The sequence below is a fragment of the Prionailurus bengalensis genome, chromosome B1 (genome assembly GCF_016509475.1).
Source record: "Prionailurus bengalensis isolate Pbe53 chromosome B1, Fcat_Pben_1.1_paternal_pri, whole genome shotgun sequence".
NCBI classification, from domain to species: domain Eukaryota; kingdom Metazoa; phylum Chordata; class Mammalia; order Carnivora; family Felidae; genus Prionailurus; species Prionailurus bengalensis.
Genome location: NC_057344.1, coordinates 41176353 through 41193432, shown reverse-complemented (window position 1 = coordinate 41193432; position 17080 = coordinate 41176353). Strand labels below are relative to the sequence as shown.

General features: G+C 46.4%; 1 protein-coding gene across 21 annotated transcripts in view; it reads right to left on the bottom strand.

The window, feature by feature from the left end:
* ANK1 (ankyrin 1) overlaps nt 1–17080 on the bottom strand; it is a 219784-nt gene that overhangs the window by 10687 nt on the left and 192017 nt on the right. For 15 of the 21 annotated variants that reach the window (XM_043563175.1, XM_043563216.1, XM_043563226.1 and 12 more), the window contains 2 exons: nt 6875–7433; nt 3582–3879 (listed from right to left, as the gene is read on the bottom strand). In XM_043563175.1, coding sequence (XP_043419110.1) covers nt 3582–3879; nt 6875–7433 — 857 coding nt within the window. Of the gene's footprint in view, nt 1–66; nt 518–3581; nt 3880–6874; nt 7434–17080 lie in introns of those variants that run through there. The other 6 variants (XM_043563293.1, XM_043563282.1, XM_043563304.1 and 3 more) reach the window with 4 other exon arrangements.

Sequence of the window (17080 nt, the reverse complement as noted above, 5' to 3'; positions counted from 1 at the left end):
CCCCAGCTGCTGCCCGCACACATGGCAGTACCGTGCCCTCAGCCCTGCCTCCTGCCTGGTGGTTACCTTCAGGAAAACCCGACGCCGGACCACCCTGGTGGAGATGGTCTCCTCGTCGTCACTCACGCCCTCGCTCTCCCCCAGCTCCTTGTCCAGCTCCTGGTGGATGTGCTTCAGCACAAAGCACAGGGAGCCCTTGACAATGTGCATCACGTTCTGACAGCTGACCAGAAAGAAGCCCAGGAGCACTAGGGTGACCAGGAGCTGGGTGATGAAAGTCCACATCCTCACCTCCTCAGCAGCTGGGCCCTCCAGGGACTAGCAGGACTAGGGGTCCGGCCGTTGTGGGGGTCCAGTCTCTCATTCTCCTCTGGGACTCCTGAGTGTCCCTGGGGCCCCTTCCATTCTCTCTCCGCAGGAGACTGGACGGCCCCTCACCACAACTGCCCCGCTGAGTGCCCTCCTGCTGAGCTGCCCTAGGCTCTGCCCTCACGCCTGGGTGACATCAGGCCTCGATAATTTTAGCTCCCCAAACCAGCTGCTGGGGCTGTCCAACTGGGCTAGAAGGGAGCTGGCAGGTGCGCCTGTCCTGGGCACTGAAAGCGCATGTCAAAGTCACTCTGTGAGTGACTGGTGCCCCGCCCTGTGCTCTTGCCCTCCAGGCCTATGGGAACTAGAGGCAGTGCTGCCCAGGAACATGTTCCCTTTCAGGGACTCCAGGAAAGCTGTTCGAGAATGTGGCTACTTGTGTGTTTCCCTGGGCTGTTACTGCCGTGTTGAGAACAGAGTTCACCCCCATGCGCAGGGGTGGGACTGGCTAATACCCTGGACAGACAGTTAGGGGTTTCTTTCAAAAATAGCCCTGGGATGAGTAATTTGCTCAGGCCTAGCCAAATTAGCCCAGTGGGGTCCACACTGGTGGTGGGGCCCCCTGGAAGCCCTTGCAGTTCCCATCAGCCCCGAGGGCCCTCTGCACTCCCCACCCCCTTTACCGGGCACAGCAACCCTAAACGTAAGCGTGTAACTGGTGTGTCTATTTAAGGCCTGTCCTCAAAGGCTCTTCCCATGCCGGGCTGTCAACGCCCACGAGCAGGAACCATGCGCTTTAAGCTTGTCTTTACAGAGCTGATTCACAAATGCAGCGGGCAGCAGCTGCCGCAGAAAGGAATTTCACTTTCGGGATCAAGCTGTTCCTCTTTGAGTAACAGGGAACAAAGATCTGGGACACAGCCAGCTGACCCTGCAACTCACTCACTGTAAGGGCTTGGGAAACCTGGGTACCTTCTCTGGGCCTCAGTTTCCTCCTTCTGTAAAACAGGGACGACTAGGAGTGAGTACTGCTGGCAGGCAGGATTCTACGTGCATTTCATACACTAACCCAGTTAAGCCTTCCGACGACCCTGCCATTTTTCCATTTTACACAGAGGAAATAGAGGCACAGAGAGGTTAAATAACTTGCCTGGTCAAAGAGTAAGGAAATGACTCAAGTTTCAAATTCCCATCACTACACAATACTGCCTTGTTTCAACAAGGAAGCACCTGGAAAAAATAAAAGCCCATGGCACATGCAAAGGAGCTGGGCACTGGAGAGCATTCACTGTTAGCCCAGATAAGAGTCCAACTTCAGATATTTCTATCTGGGGTCTCAGAGGAGAATGTCCTACAGTCATCTCAGGCTTGCCTTCCTGGCTCCAAATTGGAGGGCATCTCTCTATCAGTGTTTCCAGAGACTTACTGGAAATACTAGTAAATGGGCTCTTTGGAAACCCTTGCCTTCAATGGGCCTCATTATCATCTCTGGGGTCCCATCAGATGACGAGGACAACAGCTCACCCACAATATCCAATCCTGTCCTAGATTTGGAAGGCATCAGGCCTGGGGGCCCTTCATAGCCACTCATTCCGACTGGGAAACGGGATCCGGACTCCCCTGGCCCTGACACTGGTTCACTGTGTGACCCTGAAGAAGCTTCTCTGGAACCTCAGTTTCCTCAATGATAAATGAGGCAGTTGGACCCTATGACCTAGAAGGTTTTTCTCATGACCCCCTAGAGTGCCCTTGCTTTTTCCCCAGTCCTCCCATGACCAAAGGCTGACTGCAGAGGGGCCATGCATAAGAAGGCTCCTGGCGTCCTTCTCTTTCCCAAGGATTCAGGATCATAGACCCGGTTAAGAGCACCCATGCTCTCAGCCCAGTGCTTGCTATTAGGAGCAGTAGAAGTGCCAAAGGCTAGCCTGATGGCCAAGAATGCACAGGGTGGTCTGGGGTTAAAAATGGACACAGCTACCTATCTTGTCCAAGTCACATACTTGGAGGGAAGTATCTAAATAAAACCATATTGGATTCCTAGCAGTTCTTTGCAGCCAGCAGCCCAGCACTATTGTGCAGCTAACCTGGTCGTGGGGGCCCCAAGGTGCCTGCTAGGGCTCAGGTTCAGGTAGGGCAGAGAGAGAAGAGAAAGCAGCAGAGGGGAGAGAGAAGAGGAAAGGGCTCCCAAATGAGGAAACAGTGCTGACTGAACCATAAGAAACCAAATGAGACGCAGAACACATCATTTATGCACACGCTAAAAATGCATATGCACGGAATGGCCATGCAGATTTTATAAAAGAGCATACATTAAAAAGGCACAGCTTAGTAAGGTATCTGGGTATTTTGTTTCAAAATAATACGTTGGGGGAGAGAAAAGTGGAGAAGGTATAGATGAAACAAGATTGGTCATAACTGGGTAACTGTACAGCCTGGGTGGAGTGTGCATGGAAATTAATATGCTATTCTGTTTTTGTATTTATTTGCGATTTTTCAAAATAAAAAATTTTTCCAAAAACACATTAAAATGGATGTCTACGGGAGTGGGAATGTTGGGGGGCAAGAGAATGTGAAAGGGGAGTGAAGCTAAAGCAAACAGATAATAAGTACAGCAGGGCAAACCCAAACAGAGGAGGGAGGCCTGAGGTAGGCAGAGACCAGAAGTCAGGAGCAAGGCCAGCAGGCCTCTCCTGGTCCACCTGCGGAGCCCCCCACAGGATCACAGAACTCCTGAGCCAGTGCATCTTGGTGGTAATCCATTCACTCCTCTTTTACCAATGAGGAAACCCAGATGCCGAGAAGAGAGTGGCTTGTCCGTGGCCACACTGACCATGGTGGGACCAGAGTCAGTCTAACACTCAGGTCTCTCTGCTCTACACCCTTCCTAAAACACACCACGGAAAAAGAAAACAAACAAAAACCATGGCTTGGGAATCAGCCAGACCTAACTGCAAAGCCTGCCTCTCATCCTGTGACCTTGGACAAGCGGCTCGACCGTCAGCTGCCACATGGGAATGACAACAGAGACCCGAGGCAGTGTGAGCATGACATCATAGGCTGTGTGCCTGGGATGCCCCGTGAATGTTACTTCCTTCCCTCAGCAGAGACTGGGGCTTTGTATCCTTGCTTCTAGAGAAAGTGAAGTCACAGCCACAACTTTTAAAGAAAGGAAGCATGCTTGGCCCGGGGCTTGATGGAATGAGAGGCTGCCCTGGGCCTCAGGCCCCTCCAGTGCTGGCAGGCATCAGCAGGTGCCTCTGTGGGCGTCTCACCTCTGCCATCTGGGAGAAAGTGCTCCGAGCCTCCTGCACCCACTCCTGGTGGCTTTGTCGTCTCCGTTCCCTGTCGGCCTGCAGGCTCTCAGCCTCTGGTTGCTCCTCCCAAATGTGCTCAGTTGCAGACATCAGGACCTTCTCATACTCCTGAGACCCACTGGGCTCCAGCTCTTTGATAGTGGTGACCGTACTCTGGAATGAGTGTGGGCCACGTACGACCTCCTCTTGCCAGGAACTTTGTGCAGCATCTTGTAGGTATGAGACAATGGAGCCTTCTTCCTCCCAGTCCTGCAATCTGGGGTCCAGGAAGAGAGAAAGGGCACTGGGTCGCCCTTCAGTCTCTGGCCGCTCAGATACCCTCCCCCTCCAGAGCGCTGGCTCCACATCCCATACTGCACACCCAAGGGACGGTACTGCATGAGCAATTACACATGGTCAGCACATAGCTGACTGCCCTGTCCAGAGAGGCACAAGTGGCCCGTTCCTGCTGTCCAGGTGGAGAGGGCCACGGGTACCAGTGCCACTGGCCCATCCCTTTAAGTGGCTGGCTCTTCACCCTGGGCTCCTGAGGCACTTGGCTCACACTGATGGCTGTCACCCAGGTCTCCATGCCCATCACCTCCTCTGCCTCCCTCCAGCCCTCCAGGCCACCTGCACTTCACAGTCCTTATCCCAGTGCTCATCCAATAAGGCGACCACTCTCTCCCCATGGAAATACAATCTTCTATGGCTTCTGGATACCACATTTGCCTGGTTTTCCCCTCTCTCTGGCTACCACTTCTCAGTGTCCTTTGTCACTTTCTCCTAATTTCTCTGACTTCTGAGCACTGGGCCACCTCAGGGCTCAGTTCTCAGACCTCATCTCTACCTACATCTACTTCCTAAGTGAGCTCGTTCAATCCATGGCTTCACATCCCACCTGTGTCCTCATGATGCCCAGGTGTGCACACAGAATCTCTTCCTCAAGCTGCAGATGTATATGCCCAGCTGCCTCCTGAACGTCTTTGCTCTGGGGGGCTCTAACAGGCATCTCAGGGATAGCACGATCAAATCCATACTCCTGACTCCCCCCCCCCCCCCCCACTGTTCTGCCCAGTCTTCCCCACCCTGCACTACATAGCCTCTTCATCCTTCCAGTTGTCAGGTCAAGGACACTAGGGAACTCTTAGACTTCTCTCTCTCACACTCCATGTCTTATTTGTCAGCAAACCTCTTGTTTGTTCAACTTTCAAGCATATAACCTGAACACAATCATTTCTTACCACCAGCACTGCTGCCATCTTGGTCCATACTAGTAGCAACTCTTACCTCCTGGCTCATCTCCCTGCCTCTGCCTGACCCCTGGCCCTGTCAGGCTGTTCTCAAGGCAGCTGCCACATCACCTCACTCCCTCTGCTCAAAACCCTCCAGTGGCTCACCATCCCACCCAATGAATGCCAAAGTCTTTCTAGGAACTCAAGGCTGGACGTGTCTGGCCCCATTAGCTCCTTCCATCACTCTGCTGTGATCAGTGACCTTCTCACTGGTCCTCAACTAGGCCATGCATGTTCTACCACAAGACCTTTGCACTGGCTGGGTCTTCTGCTGGATATGTCCCCTCTGGTATTCATATGGTTCACCCCTTAATTCCTTCTGGTCTTCACTCCAACGTCACAGACTCAGGCCTCCCCTGCTACCCAATCCCTCATTTTGGCCATCCCCTCTCCACACAGGTATGTGCATCCCACACTCTTCCCTCCTTTATTTTCCTTTTTAGCACTATCATCTAACTTTTCCCTTTTAAATACTTTCCATTTATTTGGCTTTATCTCATTTATTGTCCATTTCCTCACTAGACCACTCACTTTCTGCAGATGGGAGACTTTTCTGTGTTTTGTTCAATGCCAGATCTCCAGCACCGAGGCACGTTTATAGGTGCCTGGCACACAGTAGGCACGCAATACATACTGTTGGGTGAGTGAATGACATTCATTTGTCCCCACCGGAGGGCTGACCAAGGACAGAGAGCCAAGCTGTACCACACCCTGCACTGGCACCAGGCCTTCCGGTTCCCCATTTGGTGGCCTTGCTGGGACAGTGGTGCAGCGGCTGGCACATAGTGTGCCCTCAATGCCTGCTGAATGAATGGTTACCACAGGTTGTTGGGTGATGGCCTCTGTCACAGGCATGCCAGTATTTCACTCTACTCAGTCTGTCCAATTCTCCCCACTAAACAAAGGATTCGTTTAGGAAACAAAACCCAAACAAAATAAATCCCTGCTGTCTCCTCTTGTAAATGGCTTTCTCGTCCCTCCTACGTCGGTACTTGGGTCACACTGAGTGGACCCGGTCAGACTGGGCTTCTGAGAGGGTCTGAGGGGGGATGTGGGTGGGAAGAGGAAGTGAGAACAGATTTCCCACGGCCTGGCCAGACCTGAGCAACCTGGGTGTGCTGGCTGTGCACAGCCTTCAGGGAGCATGTGAACTCTCTCCTTGCTTTAGGGAAAATCTAGGAAGTGATATGGAGGAAAGGGCCACTGTGGCCCAGTTCCTATGCCAGTCCAGGAAGGCCAAAGTGACCCTCCACATTCTGCCCAGCCCTAGGGTATGGTGGGCCCACTGCCATGGATGTGAGTCGGGCCTGTGGCTTCTACAGCATCTGCAGAAGGCCCTTCTGCCTGAACCATCCAAGCTGCTGTCCCGCTACAGGCACAGGAGCAGCCCAGGAGAATCACCCATCTCTCAGTAGATGAAAGCTCCGTCCTGCCCCAATAAGCCCACCAGCCTCACACTTTCAAAGGGGGACAGTTTCAAAGGGGGCGCCATTATCAGCTTGGTCACACGCAGGGTGTGAGACTGCCTGAATAACTTCCCTGGGCCCTGCTGCTTCTGGGTTTCTAAATATGGTCTTCAACAGCAAGCACCCAACAGAAAGGGCCCAGGGCACCTACCCTCAGCTGCACTTTGGAGAGGTGGCTCTACCAAGCCTTACAATCTCTCTCTCCTAGCACCCTTCCCTGTCCCAACGCCCCGGCCTCTCCCCTGCTGGCCACACCCAGGGGCATCCTGGGCGAGGACTGGCCTTTACAGATCACTGCTCCACTCCTACAGGACAGAGGGCTGAGCGAGGGCTGGGTGACTTCACAGGCCAGCCGGCACCACGCTGAGCTGCTTTGTTCCTGGGCAGTTAGAGCGCAGGGTCAAGGTCAGCGGCAGCACCTGAGCATTCCCTCTGTACTCACTGTCAGGCACCATCTCACCCGAACCCCAGGAAGACGAAACGTATCCTGTCATGGCAGCCCGGCCCTTACCTGTCCTGGCTGGTCTCCATCACCCGACTCACGCTGGGGGATTCTGTGATGTGGGCTTGCACCCTCTGCTGGCCTGAAACAAGAGACACTTCATTCTCTGAGTCTTGACCTACACCTGTGGAGTCCTCCTGACTCTTATGACCTGGCAGCTTCTCTTCTGACCTCTGACCTTCTTCCTGGTCAAGCAAATCGATAAGGCCATTTGTGGCATCTGAATCCACTGTGTCATCCTCCACAAGGTCCAGAGAGCCCAGCATGGGGCCCTGGGGTCCCTCGGAGAGCACCCCTTCCAGCTTCCACTCATGGCCGGTGGCGTCAGAGTCCTCGGCCTTGCTGCACTCCAGAGAGGAGTCCTCAGCAGTGACCAGGGAGGGTGTGAGGCCCGCAGACCACACCTGCATGTCAGACATCTCCAGCATGGTGTCATGCTCCGTGGCCGCCAATGGGATGGCATCTATGACGGCCACCTCGTTCCAGTACTGGTCTGCACGCAGCGGAGAGGGAAGTGCGTACTGCAGGGAGGCAGGGGACAGCAGCTCGTCCTGCAGCGAGGAGTAACCTGGATGGGCAAACAGAGGGCAACATGCTCCAGAAGCGATTTTTGTCACACACACTTACGTGCAAATCCACACACACGCACACGCCTGTGCGTGTGCGCGTGCACGCGCGCGCGCGCACACACACACACACACACACACACACAGGCACAGCCATTGAAAATGCATGCACATTCCGGGGAGGGGGCTTTCCAAGCTCCGTGTCCAATGCTCAGGCTTGTGGCTGCTGCCCGGGGCACCAGGGCAGGAGAAACAAGGCTCTGTGGGGGACAGCCAGGAAGTAGGGGGTGGAGACGAGGGATCCTTTGCTGAATGGCAAAGAGAAGAGATTGGAATTCTTTCTTGTCCAGTTCAGAGCGCTAGATCAAGAAGCCTTGAGTCAAAGGATTTGTGCTCCAATCTGTCTAACCAGAGGAAAGCCCACTTCTTGATGTCTGGGCAGAAAGAAATGTTGCTCTTTCTTTGCTTGAAACATTCCTTTAGCACAGTCCTTGGGGTATCAGTCAGGAATGTACCTTCAAGGGAGGGTACTGCCCACCCAGGTCTGGGGGCAATAACCAAGCTGCCTTGGAGGGTCTAACGGGGTGCACCGAACACCCACCCTCCGAGCGCTGGTCAAATGGCAAACCGTTTGGTTCCAGATGAAGTAACTTTTCCTCAAGTTGCAGACTGGTTCTGGAAATGCTGAGTGCTCTAAAGTGGCACAAGGGAGAGTTCTAAGCATTCAAAATAGGAGGCCAGGTCAGAGGGCAGCAGGAGGCCCCGGCACATCTGCCCTGATGCTCCTGGCCCTGCTCAGTTCACACCAGCTCCAGGTCAGCAGTCAGCCAGCTCAGGCCGCTGCATGCATGGCCTGAGGGTCACCACAGCCTGTTCCTCTGGCTGCTCCTTGAGACTGGCTCAGACAAGAGGCCCTGCTAGTCTTCTGGTTGGCTCTGGCACTGGCTCCCTGACGTTCAGCAGCAACTAGGAGCCTGGGTGAGTGGCACGTGTACGTGTATGAGGAATCTGAGTGCGAGCTAAAAGGGCACGTTCTGTCAGTTGGCCCCTCTGCTCTCCTCCAGCCAGGAGTGGGGGTCCATGGATAGGGCAAAGAGGGCCTCTGCCTCCCCTTCAGAGCTGGTACCCATCTGTGGGTGGGAGAAGGGACCGGAACACAAGCTTCTCCAGTCAGCTCAGCTCGTCTGGGGAACCGGGGTTTAGAGCAGGACCCCTGGGGATGGGCGAGGCCGCCCCTACAGCGTCTCTAAGGACCTCCTTGTGCCAGAGAGGCCCCTAACCTGACTCTCCATCCCGCCATTCACCCCTCACCACCCCACATCCAGCTCTTCCCAGGGCCTGGCCTTTCTTCTGGCCACATGGACCCTCCTATCCCAAGTCTGGAACTCAGCTCCTGCTCTCCCAGTTCTTCTCTACTTGACACAATACCATCTGCTGCTCTCCTCATTAACTCACTTGTTCAACCAAAAGGTGTGAACTGAGGCCCGCTTACGTGCCAGGTACCGTGTGAAGGGCTGAGGATTACAAACACACCAACGCACACAAACAAGACAGGCTCCCGTCATCCTCTTTTTTCATGACGTTTTCCCTGAGACTTCAGCTCACCTTGTTTTGGCAATCTCTGAGCCCATCCTAGGTTCCCTCACTGAGGTGGGTCATGGGACTGTACACCCTTTGAGGGCAGGGGTGGTGTCTCCCTCCTCCTCCCACTTTCTTAGAACAGGCTTGGGAATCCGTTGGCCAGAGCGCTCCAGAGTGTGAGGAGGGTACAGGAGCCAGAGTGGATGACCTCAGCCATATTTAGCCAAACCACAACTGCTGACTTAAAGATGTGTTCCAGGAGCCAGGAGCCATGCTGTGTGATTGACATACAGCCTCCCTTAATCTTCCCAGGAGAGTTCTCTCGCTGACCGATCTCTACAAGTCTATGTGATTCCAGGTCCCAAAATGAGAAGGAGGACGAAGAGACCATCAGGTGGTGGGGTGGCTGGGAGGGCAGGGCTGCGTTTGCCAAGACTAAAGGACTCCCCTTTCAGCTCTGGCCAAAAGAGGAGGAACAAAGAGGAGGTGGGAAAGTAGGAAAAATGGGCAGAACAGATCTTCCCATGTTAAGTCAAAGTGACTGTATGTGAAACCATGACCCATTGGGAAACCAGGGCCAAGGGCCTTCAAACCATCCACAGTAATCTCTCTGGAATATATGTGAGCCGAACATTTTAGAGTCAAGTGATTATTCTCTTCTTATTCTTGAAGGCATTATCGTATTATTGCAGTTACTAATTGAGCATCCATTTTGTATAGAACATATCAAATATGTTATTTTTAATTGTCACAACAACCCTACGAGTAAGGCAATATCACTCCTACTTTATAGATTAGGGAACTAGAGGTACAGCAACTAGCTCAGGGCACATAGTAAGAGTGGTCTGGTCTACTAGATTTTGCCATTAGTATCTTTTAAAATTGGTTTATTGAGGTATAGTTGACATACAGTAAGTGCGCATATTTAAAGCAGATAATTTGATGAGTTTCATGAAACCATCACCACAATGAAAAGAGGGATATTCATCACCCTTGAAAGGTGTCTTCATGCTTTATAATCCTTCCTTCTGTGTCCGTGTTCCCAGGTAACCACTGATCTGCTTTCTGACACTATACATTAGTTTGCATTTCCCAGAACTTTACATAAATCCATTTATGTATTAGACATAATGGATTAGACAGTATGTACTTTTTTTTTTAATCTGGCTTCTTTCACTTGGCCTATTTGGGTATCATCCTTGCTGTTGGATGTATTGATGATTTATCCATTGTTACTGCTGAGCTGTATTCCATTAGATGCACCACAGTTTATTCATTTACCTATTAATCGACATTTGAGTTGCTTCCAGTCCGGGGCTGTTACAAATAAAGCTGCTTGTCTATGTGAACATATGCTTTGTTTCTTTAGGATACACACCTAGGAGTAGCGTGGCTGGATCATATGATAGGTGTACTTTAACGTCTTAAGAAACAAAAGTGCTTTCCAAATTGGCTGTTTCATTTTACATTCCCACCAGCAATGTTATGAGAGTGCCAGTTCCTCCCTATCCTCAGTGACACCTGGTATGCTCAACCTTTTTCATTTTAGCCATTCTGACAGGGGTGTAGTGGTATCTCCTTGTATTTCCCTAATGGGTATTAGTGTTGAACACCTTTTTATGTGTTTCTTTGCCATCTTTGTATCTTCGGGGTTAACTGTTCAAATCTGCTCTGCTAAAAACTGGGTTGTTTGTTTTCTTATTGAGTTTTGAGAGTTCTTTACATATTCTGGATACAAGTCTTATATCAGATGATTATTTCCAGTATTTTTTCCCAAACCGTAGCTTATCTTTTCACTTTCACAATAGTGTATTTTGAAAAGGAGGTTTTTGTTTCTGATGAAGCCCAATTTACCAATTTGTTCTTTTACAGATTGTACTTATGGAGTTGGGGCTAAGAAATCTTTGCCTTGCCCGAGATTTCTAAGGTTTTCTTTCATGTTTTCTTCTAGAAGTTTTATAGTTCTATGTTTATTTTTAGAAGTTTTTATGTTCAGTTTTACATTTAGTCTACCATCCTTTTTGAGTTAAATTTTGTATATGCTGATGCAAGGTAGGAACCCAAGTTCATTTTTGCTTATGAATATCCAATTGTTCCAGCCCCACTTGTAAAAATTATCCTTTATCCACCAAACTGCCTTTGTACTTTTGTTGAAAATCAGTTGTTCATATATATATATATATGGATCTGTTTCTGGACTCCATTCTGTTCCACTAATTCATTCATCTTTATGACAGTACCACAACTGTAATAATTACTGTAGCTTTGTAATGAGTCTTGAAGTCAGGTAGTGTGAGTCCTCCAATTTTGTTCATTTTCAAAGTTGTCTTGGATATTCTAGGTCCTTTACATACGAATTTTAGAACGACTTTGTTTACAAAAAAAGCCTACAGGGGTTTTGATCGGGATTGCATCAAACATACAGATCCGTTAAAGGAGAACTGACAATATCAAGTCTTCTGACCCATTAACAAGGTGCACCTCTACATGTATTTAGGTCTTCTTCAACTGCTTTCAGCAATGTTTTGTAGTTTCCAATGCATAAGTCTTTCATTTTATCAGATTTTTCTCCAAGTATTTCAATGTTTTCAATGTTATTGTAAATGATATTCTTTTCAAAATTTCAATTTAAAATTGTTCACTGCTAGGATAAAGAATATAGAAATTCAATTGATTTTAGATACTGAACTTGTATCCTGCAACCTTACTAAACACACTTATTAATCACTTTTTGTAGATGCCATTAGATTTTTTATATTGGTGATCTTATTGTCTGTGAATAGAGACAGTTTACTTCTATCTTTCCAATCTGGTTGCTTTATATTTCTCTTGCTTATTGTACTGGCTAGCATCTGTATTTTTTTAAAATTTTACTTAAATCCAAGTTAGTTAACATATAGTGCAATAATGGTTTCAGGAGTAGAATTTAGTGATTCATTGCTTGCATATAATACCCAGTGCTCATCCCAACAAATGCCCTCCTTAATGTCCATCACCCATTTATCTCATCCCCCCACCCAACACCCCTCAAGCAACCCTCAGTTTGTTCTTTGTATTTTAAGAGTCTCCTATGGTTTGCCTCCTTGTTTTTATATTATTTTTCCTTTCCTTCTCCTATGTTCATCTATTTTGTTTCTTAAATTCCACATATATTTATTTTTGTCTGAAAAATACAATTTCTCTGAATCATATATTTATCTTTCTCTGACTTGTTTTGTTTAACATAATACATTCTAGCTCTATCCACATTGTTGCAAATGGCAAGATTTCATTTTTTTCATCACCGAATAATATTCGTGTGTGTGTGTGTGTGTGTGTATGTGTACCACATCTTCTTTATCCATTCATCAGTCGATGGAAATTTGGGCTCTTTCCATAATTTGGCTATTGTTGATGATACTGCTATAAACATTGGGATGCATATGACCCTTCAATTCAGCATTTTTGTATCTTTTGGATAAAAACCCGGTAGTGCCATTGCTGAGTCATAGGGAAGCTCTATTTTTAATTTTTTGAGAAACCTCCATACCGTTTTCCAGAGTGGCTGCACCAGATTGCATTCCCACCAGCAGTGCAAAAGTGTTCCTCTTTCTCTGCATCCTTGCCAACATCTGTTGTTTCCTGAGTTGTTAATTTTAGCCATTCTGACAGGTGTGAGGTGGTATCTCATTGTGGTTTTGATTTGTATTTTCCTGATGATGAGTGATGTTGAGCATCTTTTCATGTGTCTGTGAGCCATCTGGATGTCTTCTTTGGAAAAGTGTCTGTTCCCGTCTTTTGCTCATTTCTTCACTGGATTATTTGTTTTTTCAGGTGTGGGTTTGATAAGTTCTATATAGATTTTGGATACTAACCCTTTATCTGATATGTCATTTGCAAATATCATCTCCCATTTCCATTTGGTTGCCTTTTAGCTCTGTTGGTTATTTCCTTTGCTATGCAGAAGTTTTTATCTTGAGGAGGTCCCAATAGTTCATGTTTGCTTTTATTTCCCTTGCCTCTGGAGACATATCTAGTAAGAAGTTGCTGTGGCTGAGGCCAAAGAGGTTAGCATCCCTAATGTTGAACAAAAGCAGTGAGAGTAGGCATCATTGTCTTATTACTACGTAACATTCAGTTCATCAATTCATAAGCATTGAGTCTCTTACCATTAATGTAATGTTAGCTTTAGGTTTTTTATAGATATGATTTATCAGGTTGAATGAATTCCTTTCTATTCCTACTTTGCTAGGAGCTTTTTGTTTGTTTTCTAACAAGGAATGTATGTTGGAATTGTTAAATACTTTTTCTGCATCTATTGTAATCATATACTTTTTCTTTTTTAGTTTATTAATCTGATGAATTACATTGATTTGTCATTTATATTCTTTTAAATTTGTTAAGGTGTGTTTTATGGCCCAGATTATGGCCTACTTTGGTGAATGTACCATGTGAGCTTGAGGAGAATGTGTATTCTGCTGTTGTTGGATGAAGTAGTCTACAGATGCCAGTTACATCCAGCTGATGATGGTGGTGTTGACCAATTTTCTGCCTACTGGGTCTGTCCATTTCTGATACAGGGTTGTTGAAGTTTCCAACTCTGATAGTGGATTCATCTATTTCTCCTTCTTGCTCTCTCAGTTTTTGCCTCTCATAGTTTGATGCTCTGTTGTTAGGCACATACATGTTAAGGATTATTAGGTCTTCTTGGAGAATTGATCCCTTTATCATTATGTAATGCTCTTCATTATCTCTGATAATTTTCTTTGCTTTGAAGTCTGCTCTGTATGAAATTAATCTAGCTTCTCCTACACTCTTTTGATTAGTGTTAACATGATGTATTTTTGTCCATGTATTTACTTTAAAAATTTTTTTTTTCAACGTTTATTTATTTTTGGGACAGAGAGAGACAGAGCATGAACGGGGGAGGGGCAGAGAGAGAGGGAGACACAGAATCGGAAGCAGGCTCCAGGCTCTGAGCCATCAGCCCAGAGCCCGACGCGGGGCTCGAACTCACGGACGGCAAGATCGTGACCTGGCTGAAGTCGGACACTTAACCGACTGCGCCACCCAGGCGCCCCCATGTATTTACTTTTAATCTACATGTGTCTTTATATTTAAAGTGGGTTTCATGTAGACAAGATGTATTTTTTGATCCATTCTCACAGTATTTTAATTGGTACACTTAGACCACTAACTCTCAAAGTGTTTACTGATAGTTGGATTAATATCTATCATATTACTGTTTTCTATTTGTTGCCCTTGTTCTTTGTTCCTATTTTTGTCTTCTACTCTTTTTCTGCCTTTTGTGGTTTTAATTGAGCATTTTCTATTATTCTATCTTTTCTCCTTTCTTAGCATATTATTTATGCTTCTTTAAAAAATTTTTTAGTGGTTGTCCTAGAATTTGCAATATACACTTCTATAGTCCACTTTCAAATAGCAGTATAGCACAGGTAGTGTGAGTTCCTTACAACAAAATGATATTAATTCCTCCCTCTCATCCCTTCTACCATTGCTGTGCTATCACTTGTTGTTCATTTCACTTATGTAAAAGCACATATATATGTGCGTGTGTGTATGTGTACATGCATAAGATACGTACAGAAGCATACATAATTGAATACATTATTGCTATTAAACAAACTGTAGATCAACTAAGAGCAAGAAAACTTAAATTTTTATTTAATTTTCACTTAATCTTTCTTTGATGCTCTTCCTAACTTTATGTACGTTCAGGTTTCTCACCTATATTGTTTTCCTTCTCTCTAAAGAACTTCTTTTAATACTTTTTGCAAGACAGGTCTGCTGGCAACAAATTCCCTCAATTTTTGGTTGTCTGGGAAGTCTATTTCTCTTTCACTTTTGAAGTATAATTTTATAGGATACAGAATTCTATGTTGGTGTTTTTTCTCTCAACACTAAATATTTCACTCCACTGTCTTCTTGTCTGCATGGCTTCTAGGAGAAGTCAGATGTAATATTATCTTTGTTCCTTTATAGGTAAGGTGGTTTTTTTCACTATCCCCCCCCCCCTCAGAATTTTTTTCCTTTCTCTTTGACTTTGTGTGATTTGAAAATGAGGTTGAAAAGTATAGTTTTGGGCATTTATCCTACTGTATTCTCTGAGCTTTCTGGATCTGTGGGTTGGTGTCTGATACTAATTTGGGGTAAATTCTCAGTCATTATTATTTTTTCAAATATTTATTCATTCCTTTCTTTCTTCCCCATCTGGTATTGCCATTATACATATGTTATACCTTCTGTAGTTGCCCCAAACTCCTTGTATATTCTATTCTTTTTTTTTTTTTTTTGTCGTTGTTCTCTTTACTTTTTGGTTTTGGAGGTTCCTGTTGACAGAGCCTCAAGCTCGGAGATCCTTTCCTCAGCTGTGTCCAGTGCACTAGTAAGCCCATCAAAGGCATTCTTCATTTCTGTTACAGTGCTATCTCTAGTATTTCTTGCTGGTTCTTTTTTAGGATTTCCATCATTCAGCCCATCTGTTCCTACATGCTGTCTACTTTACCCATTAGAGCTCTAGCATATTCATCACAGGGGTTTTTCCTATTTTTAAAAATGTTTACTTATTTTTTTTGAGAGAGAGATAGAGCATGAGCAGGGGAGGGCAGAGAGAAAGGGAGACACAGAATGTGAAGCAGGTTCCTAGCTCTGAGCTGTCTGCCCAGAGCCTGACACAGGGTTTGAACTCACGTACCATAAGATCATGACCTAAGCCAAAGTCAGACACTTAATCGACTGAGCCACCCAGGCACCCCAATCATAGTTGTTTTAAATTCCCAGTCTGGTAATTCCAACACCCCTTGCCATGTCTGGTTCTAACGCTTGCTCTGTCTCTTCAAACTGTGGTTTTTTTTGCCTTTTAGTACATCTTACACCTTTTCCTTGAAATCCAGATATGATATCCTGGATAAAGGAACTGCTGTAAATAGGCCTTTAGTAATGCAGTGGTGAAGTGTGGGGGAAGGGGAAGCATTCTATAGTCCTATGATTAAGCCTCAGACCTTTAGTAAGCCTATGCCTCTGGACTGTGAACTTGACAAGTATTACAAAAATTTCCCTTTACTTTAGATGGGAAAAGATGGCTAGCATGGGCTGGAGTTAGGTATTTTATTTTCTTTCTTCCAAGAGGAAGGCTAGCTGACTGGAGTTGGGTAGTTCCCTCCCCCCAGATCAGTTAGGCTCTAAGAGTAACCCCAGGGTGTTAAGCTCTCCTTAAGTAGTTTCCTCTGAAGGCAGGCCTTGTTAAGAACAACAGTGCTCTGGCATAATTAAAAATAGTTCCTTTTCTCCTCCCCCTGCTGGAAGCACAAGGGGATTTTCCTGATAATTTATTGTGGGAAACTGGTTGAAACTCCTGGAGGTAAATCTCACAAAATTATGCACCGCCCCCCACCCCAGACCAAGTCCCCCTGAAGTTTTTAAACTCTCAGAGTTGTCTACACTGAGCCTCCAGCAATTTGTCAGTTATAGTTCTGGTTTTCCTACCCCAGCATGGGCTCCTGAGGTGGTTTCCACTCATGAGTCCCTGCTCTGGTAAATTCATATTCTCCATATCCCCCCGTCAGACTCTCCAGTTTTGGGGGCAGCAAATTTGCCTTGTGCCCTTACCTCTCTTACAGATCCTAGAAGAATTGATGTTTCAGTCTATTCAGCTTCTTACTTATTAGTACATACAGAGTGGCAGCTTCCAAGCTCATTACATGGAGAAGCAGATATTGATATATCTTAGAATGTTAAACCACCCTTGCATTCCTTGGATAAACCCCACTTGGTCATAATGTATTATCCTTTTACATATCCTGTTGGATTTGACTTGATAAAATTTAAATTTTTTGCATAAATGTTCATGAAGGATATTGGTCTATAGCTTTCTAATAATATTTCCCCCCCTAATATTACAGTAATGCTGGCCTCATAGAATGAGTGGGCAAGTATTATATTCTTTTACATTTTCTACATGAATTATTTCTTCCTTAGATGTTTGGTGGATTTTACCAGTGATGCCATCTAGGCTTGCTGTTTTCTTTGTAGAAATTTTAAGTATTAATTTAGTTTAATATATATAGGG